This window comes from Gavialis gangeticus, unplaced genomic scaffold (genome assembly GCF_001723915.1).
Source record: "Gavialis gangeticus isolate Ggan-Ray unplaced genomic scaffold, GavGan_comp1, whole genome shotgun sequence".
NCBI classification, from domain to species: Eukaryota; Metazoa; Chordata; order Crocodylia; family Gavialidae; genus Gavialis; species Gavialis gangeticus.
In genome coordinates, this window is record NW_017729032.1 from 208,889,722 (window position 1) to 208,898,312 (window position 8,591).

The 8,591-nt window shown below is 42.6% G+C and overlaps 1 protein-coding gene across 4 annotated transcripts in view; it reads left to right on the top strand.

Annotated features, from left to right (window-relative positions):
* PRDM15 (PR/SET domain 15) overlaps positions 1 to 8,591 on the top strand; it is a 60,342-nt gene that overhangs the window by 42,904 nt on the left and 8,847 nt on the right. For 3 of the 4 annotated variants that reach the window (XM_019525078.1, XM_019525080.1, XM_019525079.1), the window contains 6 exons: positions 523 to 686; positions 1,242 to 1,321; positions 5,036 to 5,155; positions 5,860 to 5,991; positions 6,465 to 6,548; positions 6,730 to 6,905. In XM_019525078.1, the coding sequence (XP_019380623.1) occupies positions 523 to 686; positions 1,242 to 1,321; positions 5,036 to 5,155; positions 5,860 to 5,991; positions 6,465 to 6,548; positions 6,730 to 6,905 (756 nt within the window). The remainder of the gene's footprint in view (positions 1 to 522; positions 687 to 1,241; positions 1,322 to 5,035; positions 5,156 to 5,859; positions 5,992 to 6,464; positions 6,549 to 6,729; positions 6,906 to 8,591) is intronic. The other variant, XM_019525081.1, reaches the window with a different exon arrangement.

Below are 8,591 nucleotides of genomic sequence, written 5' to 3' on the forward strand. Positions count from 1 at the left end.
CAAAAAAAAAAAAAAAAAGTGATCAAAGAAAGCTGCATGCCAGCTTACATTTATGCTGGGTTCATGCTTCAGCTCCCCACCATCGGCTTCTGGGGCAGCTGCTATCTCTTAGGGCTTCTGTAGTCTCCTCTTTCAGCCTTTGGACCACTCACCAAGCCTCTCATAGGGCTCTGGGATACATTCCTTCCTTCCTTCCCCTTTGACTGCCAGGGCTGACTGCTGCTCTCCCCAGGGTTTTTATAGTCCTGGCCTGCCCCTTCCAGTCAGCTGACTAGCTGGCCAGGCTCAGGATTTAACCCCTTCCTTACCAGCATTCTGTGCCCAAAAAGTCCTGGCCTTAACAGGGTGGACTTGTCTTCTAGTAACAGGGCTAGGGGTCCCTGTTACAGGTGCCTACTTCCATGTGTGCATAATTGCTGATTATTAGCTATTTGTGCTGTCAATCTCAATAGCAAGCTAACTAGTCACCTTTTTCCTGAGATTCCCACCCCCCCATGCATTCACTGTTGTTCAATTCCACAGTTAACCTTTGGCAGAGGGAAGGAGTACCTGAAACACATAATGGATGTTCACAAAGAGAAAGGCTATGGCTGTAGTATCTGTAATCGACGATTTGCTTTGAAGGCAACTTACCACGCTCACATGGTCATTCATCGAGAGAACCTGCCTGATCCCAATGTGCAAAAGTAAGATCCGTTTAACTAATCATATGTGAAGACTACTTTTTGCGATTACAGTGGCTGTTTCAAGTATTAGCATTTAGTAATGGCATTAGTAGGCAGGAGAGAAAGAAGTATTGGAATACCCAAAACTTTATTTGTGCAGTTTTAATATGCCAGGAAAAAAATCCTCCCTTAATTTCTTTTTGATTTAAATATGGTATTCATTGACATTGTTTGGGCTCATATTGTCTCCTGGTCATTATGTGAGTGGTGCCATTGGAACTATTTGTTTCATTCACGGCTGTACAATTAGATCCTCATTTATAGTAGGAAACAAAAGAAAAGACTAAAGTCCTGGATTTATAAAGTAAAGAATTTTAATCTAATAAATGCATGAGTTGAAGGCATGGCACTGCCTGGCTGTGCTTAACTTTTGGTGTTGTTTATGCTTCTTCCCCCCCGGAAGTTTTCTAGTAAGTCTCTTCAGACAGTTTATAGGTACAGATCGAGATTGCAGAAGACCATAGGCCTGTCAAAAGAGAATATAAATATTGCTTTATTTTTTTGGTTTTTTTTCAGATATATCCATCCGTGTGAAATTTGTGGAAGGATATTTAATAGCATAGGGAATTTGGAACGACATAAGCTTATTCACACAGGTAAAAAATGCTGTTCGCTTTTTTCCCCTTGTAAATTATTAATACAAAAAAAATCCTGTCCATTTAGCTTTTAGAATCCCTACCTTTTCTTGTCAAGAAAAGAATATGTATGATAACCCACAATAACAATTACCCCCTAAACTGATTCACAGTAAGCACTGGGTAAAGACAGAGGGAATATACTGTCCAACAATCAAGCTTACTATATTACCATGACTAAATAAATATTGCAGGCCCATTCAATATATAATCTCCCCTTTATGAGAACAATGATAACCTAAAAATTAAACTCAGAACCATCACCTTTAGCACCTATACATAACAATATAGAATTTAATCCTAGTAATTTATTAGGAAGCTTTAATATTTGGGAACACATGGGAATAAAAGATTCTGACAATTATTCAAAGGAAATGGAGCTTTTGACAAAATATGGTGTACCGTGGGTGACATTAAAATCCCATTTTTTCCAGTACCTGCAATTGAAAGACTTTTCAACACATTCCCAAAGAAAGGTAAAACCAGTACCATAGCAAGGAAATTTGGCGCCTGAGGCAAGCCCACAGTGGCAGCCTGCCTCCGCCTTGTGCACAGATCCGGGGGGCACCCCACCGCGCCCCATGCTTGCCTGGGAGTGTATGCAGTGGCAGGAGCCACCCTTCGCCCGCCCCCACCCCCCCGCAAACGAGCCACTTATGGCTCCACCCCATTCCCCGGCCTGGCTAGACAGCACCTGTTCGCACCCCTTCGCTTCCATGCCTGGAGCAGTTGCCCTGCTCACTGCCTCCACCTTACTATGGTACTGGGTAAAACTCAGTATAAATCTAACAGAACTGAAAAAAAGTTGGTCACACCTATGAAACCCATATTGTCTGGGTTATATGAAGTAATTTTAAATAGTCATACAAAAGAAAAAACTCTGTTTATGACAAAGTGGGTTAATGACATTGGATCAGAAATTAGTGCTGAAGAAAGAGAGACCATTTGCAACAATGATCCTCAGATCCATCTGCACAATAATAGAAGAAAATTTTAAAATAATACATCCTATATCAGTAATAGCATCCAATTCTGGTCTCCACACTTTAGAAGGGACATGGAGAAGCTTGAGAGAGTCCAGAGGAGAGCCATGCGCATGATTAGCGGTCAAAAGTCTCCTCATAAGAGCAGGCCTTATGAGGAGAGGCTGAGAGGCATGGGGCTCTTCAGCCTGGAAAAGAGAAGACTCGGCGGGTACTTGGCAGCTTATAAGTATATAAGGGGTCGGAGAATATCTGTTCACCAGGGCACCCCAAGGGATGACGAGGTCTAATGGTCACAAACTGCTGGAAGACCATTTTAGACCGGACATGAGAAAAATCTTCTTTACTCTCCGAGTCTCCAGAGTCTGGAATAGACTCCCCTCAGAAGTGGTGCAAGCACCTACTCTAGATAGGTTCAAGAAACACTTGGATGCTCACCTTGCTGGGGTCATCTAACCCCGGCTTACTTCCTGCCTTTTGGGCAGGGGGCTGGACTCAATGATTTTGCAAAGTCCCTTCCAGCCCTAACATCTATGAAATTTCTCGCACCACACTTAAAATTAAACATATTTTTGGTACAGGAGCAGGAAACTGTTGTAGGGAGTGCAGTCTTGTGAAGATTCTACCACCTATGGTGGATGTGTCCTAGAATGAAACTGTTCTGGAAGAAGGATGGAAATATAATGAGGAAAATAAGAATGCCAATACTCAGATAACTCCTTAGTGTTCCTATTGATCCATCCTGACAGTACAACAAAATGGGTATAATTCGAATTAGCCCAGGCTACAGAGATAGTTCTGAACTTTTCTAATGGCATTTGAATCGAAGATTTTGGTTTGAGTCCATTTCTGATACAAGGGAAAGACCTGAGGTTAGTTCAGGTATAGTTTGAACCAAGATGCTGAGATTTAAGGAAGAGGTTAAGGGACCTGAACCTGTTCAGCCTCCACAAGAGAAGGCTGAGGGGGGGATCTAGTGGCTGTTTAAAAACTAGTCGGGGGGACCAGCAGGCATTGGGGGAGTCCCTGTTTCCCTGAGCACTACCAGGAGTGACAAGAAATAACGGTCACAAGCTGGCAGAGGGTAGATTTAGGCTAGATATCAGGAGGCACTACTTCACAGTCAGGGCGGCTAGGATCTGGAACCAACTTCCAAGCGAAGTGGTGCTGGCTCCTACCCTGGGGGTCTTTAAGAGGAGGCTGGATGAACACCTTGCTGGGGTCGTTTGACCCCAGTACTTTTTCCTGCCGTGGTAGGGGGTCGGACTTGATCTGCTCAGGTCCCTTCCAGTCCTACCAACTATGAAACAAAAGTTACACGTAAAAATCTTAAGGAATTGATCACTTATCTTTTAGTGACTGAAAGGATCAAAATTGCAAAAACATGGAAGAGAAGTGACACCTCTAAAATAGCTGCCTAGTTTCAAAAAGGTTGGGAAGTTTTATAACGGAAATCAGTATTTTGTAGAAGAGAAGGAAAAGATACTTGGAAATTTGATAGGCATTTTTGGAATTTGCTTAAAGAAAAAAGAAAAAGAAATATCCCTGGCATCTAAACCAGAAAATGTAAGGAACTGTTTTGAATACTGAAGAAAAGTATAGGATCTGTGAGCTAGCACTTAAGAACGAATTTTAAATAAATTTAAAATCGGAGATGAGCAGAAGATAGTGACATTTGTATTATGCAGAGTTCTAAGGGAAAAGAGGGTGTGAATTATTATATAATAGAAACATGAAGGCTTAATGTCAATGGAAATATAAAGGAACTCTCAGACACTGAAAGGAAGAGAATACAATGCAAGACACTTGTGGACATTGACTTGGGCTAAGGGAGCACCGTTGGTGGAAGATAAGTGTCTTCATATATCTTTTTAGGAGAAATGGATATCTCTTTATATGTCACATCTGTTATTTGATTAGTTCGATTAATTAATAAATAAAATTACAAAAAAACATTAACATTGCAACGTTTATGCTTCATGGCAAGCCAGTTTTCTCCGCCAAATAGTTTTGAGGAAAGTAAATAATAGCAGAGCCGTGATGTTATAACAAAGTCTTTATCCAGTAAAATATTGACTTTGTAGTCCATCAGTACTGAAATCTTCATCCATGCCTTCATTTCTTTGTCACCTGGAGAACTGCAGTTTCTTCTATCCATGCTGATTTCCCAAAGTGCCAGTTCCTTTCTCCAGCACAAGCAGAATGCCATAGCCGATTACTTGCATTATGTCATCCTTAATCCACTTTATTCTGTCCCCGTTGCTCATTTCTGAATCCAGTTCAAATGTGGTCTTTGGTTTTCGTAAATTTCTTTGGGCTTATTCTAACTCTTTATCTTCATCCTCCTGCCCTTTCTACTCCTTTCCCTCAAAACCATTCTTCTATACTTAAAAAAAATCTCAGCATTATTGATGAAAAAGCATTACTTACAGTTTATTGTCAGAGCCTGCTCTAAGGTTAACTTGTATATTTTGGCCTTATTCTTGCTTTGGATCTTATAAAAACCTATATTACTTCCCTTGCCTATATCTCATAATAAATTTTGGGACACAGAATATATACAAAAAACTGTTCAGTAGTTGGGTTATTCCACAGTGAGTCTATTGCCAGAGATTTGTCAGCTTTTAGGAATACACATATTTTCCACCAGGGATCTTGTTTTATATTAATGGGTTGTTTTTTTTTATTTAAGGTGTAAAAAGCCATGCCTGTGAGCAGTGTGGTAAATCATTTGCCAGAAAGGACATGTTAAAAGAGCATATGAGAGTCCATGATAACATCCGAGAATACTTGTGTGCAGAATGTGGTAAAGGTATAGCCATTCCCTTGTTTTCCATTTCTCTGAGACTCCATGCATGTCCTTTTATCATAATAAAAAATACACCAACACTGAATGCTGAGATAGGAGATACTCATGGTGAAAGGAGTCCTGCACTTTGAACACTTTGCTCAGGATCAAGGGGCACATAAGCTCTCCCTTAATTTTATATTCCTCAGTTCCTTGGTCTTCAGTCTGATTTTTAAAGATTTGTATCTGTCATTCTGCTGTTTGAGGAGTGTTTGTCCCCATCCCACTTTCAGCTCAAGAAAGAGCCAGAAAGATCACAGCTTAACTGTTACATTCTAGGGTGATTTTTCAGTGTTAGCAATTGGAATAAGTACACTTATTAAAATTAAAAAGCATAATTATTGCTATAATTATTAAATTGGAATACATGTACATTTCTTTATAACTTGACCAAATTTGAATATCTGTTCAAATGATTTTCATTGGTTTTGTGGAGAATTTGAAACAAAAGCACCCATAAAAGTGTACCTCTAGCTAAATTATTAAAAACAAGCATTTGGTGATACATTCTACCGGAAACCAAATGGGGACCATTTCCTTGAAACATGCTTGTCCTGAGTTGTCTTGCTGCCCATTGGAGGAGGGATACATGTGGAGAACGTGGCCGTATTTTTGTATCAGGCCTTTAGCAAGATCTCTCTCTCTCTCTCTCTCTCTCTCTCTCAAAGGAATGAAGACAAAACATGCTCTACGTCATCACATGAAGCTCCACAAGGGGATTAAAGAATACGAATGCAAGGAATGCCATCGGAAATTTGCACAGAAAGTCAATATGCTGAAGCACTACAAAAGGCACACAGGTGAGAGCTCCTCCAAGGACCCATTGTCCTGTGGAAGTTTTACTGAATTAGCTAAATGGGGCAGGGGGGTGTTTAAAACTTTATTTGGACATTTCAGGAAGAATTATACTCAAAACCGTGAGACCACAAAGAATACAGTTTAAAAGGAATATGGATACTAGGTTTCCAAAAGTAGGAACACCTTGGCCTCATGCTGTGTGATTTTTTTTTTTTAAATGGACCACTGACTATAGGCTAAGTGTTGGGTACGCTTTTTGTCTTGAATTAAGTTTTGAACTTTAATCTGCAAAGCTAAATCTTACTCAGGGCACTTGCTTCTTCACAGGTTGTATTTCCTGTAGTGCTTTTGCAAACAGTGGCACAACTGGGGAATAAAAATGACCAGTGAGAATGATTTGTTTTAGTAAAGATTCCCACTTGTCCCAATACTTTTAATTGTTTTTGTTCTGATTAAATATTCTCTGTCCGTACAGGGATCAAAGATTTCATGTGTGAGCTTTGTGGGAAAACGTTTAGTGAAAGAAACACAATGGAGACTCATAAACTGATTCATACAGGTAAATCCTCTCCAATAACAGTTTCAAAGACAACAATTTGCCAGTCTGTCCTTGGTATACTGGATTAGCTTTTTCACTATGTTATTAAAGGAACTGACCAAGTTTCTGAAATAGTGGAAATCAGCTTTACAGTATTCACTTTGAGAGCTAGATGCTAATGGTTTTTTTCATTTGCTGTCAGTAGGGAAACAGTGGACATGCTCAGTCTGCGATAAGAAATATGTCACTGATTACATGCTTCAGAAACACATCCAACTAACTCATGATAAGGTGGAAGCTCAGAGTTGTCAGCTTTGTGGGACAAAGGTTTCTACTAGAGCTTCAATGAGCCGGCACATGAGGCGCAAACACCCAGAGGTGGGTAACACAGCATACAAATTATAGCTTATTATATATTTATTTGGCTACCTTGTTACTTCAAGTATGCCATACAGTTCATCTTTTTTCTGTTTTGGCAGCTCTGATTCTAATTTAGACTGTCCTTAATTTATACCAGGTGAGCTTAAATCCCAGTCTGGGGGGCAGATCTGGCCCACCATGCCAGGTCATCCAGCCCTTGTGCTCCCCACTGGTCTGGAAATGTGATGGGAGAGTGGTGGCACCACTCCTCTGCTGCCAAATTTCCAGATCTGTGGGCCTTGTGTGCTGGATCAGGCACCTGATCCCAGTGTGTGGGGCTGGGTGAGAGCAGGGCCAGGGTCCAATCCTGGCATGTGGGGGGTTAGAAGGGGGCAGTGCTGAGACACAGGGCCCTAGCCCAGTCTGAAGGTCCAGGAGAGGACAATGCCAGGCTTCTGGGGCTTGATCCCAGCATGCAGAGACAGTGCTGGGCCCCACGGCCTGATCTTGGCATGCCAGGCTCAATATGGCCTGCAGACCCATACATGTCACTCATCTGGCACATGGGGCCAAAAGCTTGAGCACCGCTGATCTAAACCAATATGTCCCCTGGTTCTGTTGCTTGACTATTTTTATACTTATCATTTTCTGCTGAATTCTAAAAACTAAAGAATTCCTTCTTTCCTAGTTTTAAAACTATTTCTACTAAATCTTAAATCCATATTTATTGGATACGGAGAGTGTTCATTCACTGGTGTCCAGAGTAGATATTTCTATTCTGTTCATGGCATCCTGTAACAGGTAGCCCTTCCCAGTGCCATCTTCCCTGTTTATCTGTGCCTTACATGGGGCTTCCTTGGAGTCTTCTTTGGAGTTCTTATGTCCCGCCCTCTACTCGCCTGCCACATCTTGATGGAAGTTCTTGTTGATGTTCTTGCGGGCAGGAGACTGTCTATTGTATTTTGTATGTTGGGGTCTTCCACCTACACAGGCCTGACCCCTGTCTTTCTCTAGCTAAGCCTCCCTGTCTAAAACCCACCAAACAGGGTTAGACTCCGGGGCTCTAGCCTTTTCCGGTGTTGGGCCTTGTTACAATTTGGCCCCCTGGTCCTCCTCAGGCTCTCCGCAGCCCTGTCTCGCTCTGCGCCTTCGATGGCGCTTGGGCTCTCCGCAGCCCTGTCTCGCTCTGCGCCTTCGACGGCGCTCGGGCTCTCCGCAGCTCTGTCTCGCTCTGCGCCTTCGACGGCGCTCGGGCTCTCCACAGCCCTGCAAAGTGCTGCGCCCTCTCTGGCACCAGGGTCCTCATGCTGCCGTGGGTCCCCTATGAGGCCTCCTCCATCCCCTAATAGCCTCACCCAAGCCACTGGCCTTATTCCATAATCAAAAAAAGGAAAAAATAACAACTGCCACCAACCAATACGATCAAGCAAAGCAGCAGGTCAGCTTACATTCACAGGGTTCGTGCTTCAGCTCTCTGCCGTCGGCTACGGTCCTTGCTGTGGTGCGGCTGCTGTCTCCCCACAGCTTCTGTAGTTCCCGCCTTTGGACCACTCAGCCAGCTTCTCTGTGGAGCTCTCAGAGGCACTCCTTCCCCTTCAGCTGCTGTCCCCCTTACCCCCGCTCTGCCCAGTGTTTTTATAGTCCTGCCCCTTCCAGTCAGCTAACTAGCTGGCCAGGTTCGGCATTTAACCCTTTCCTCACCAG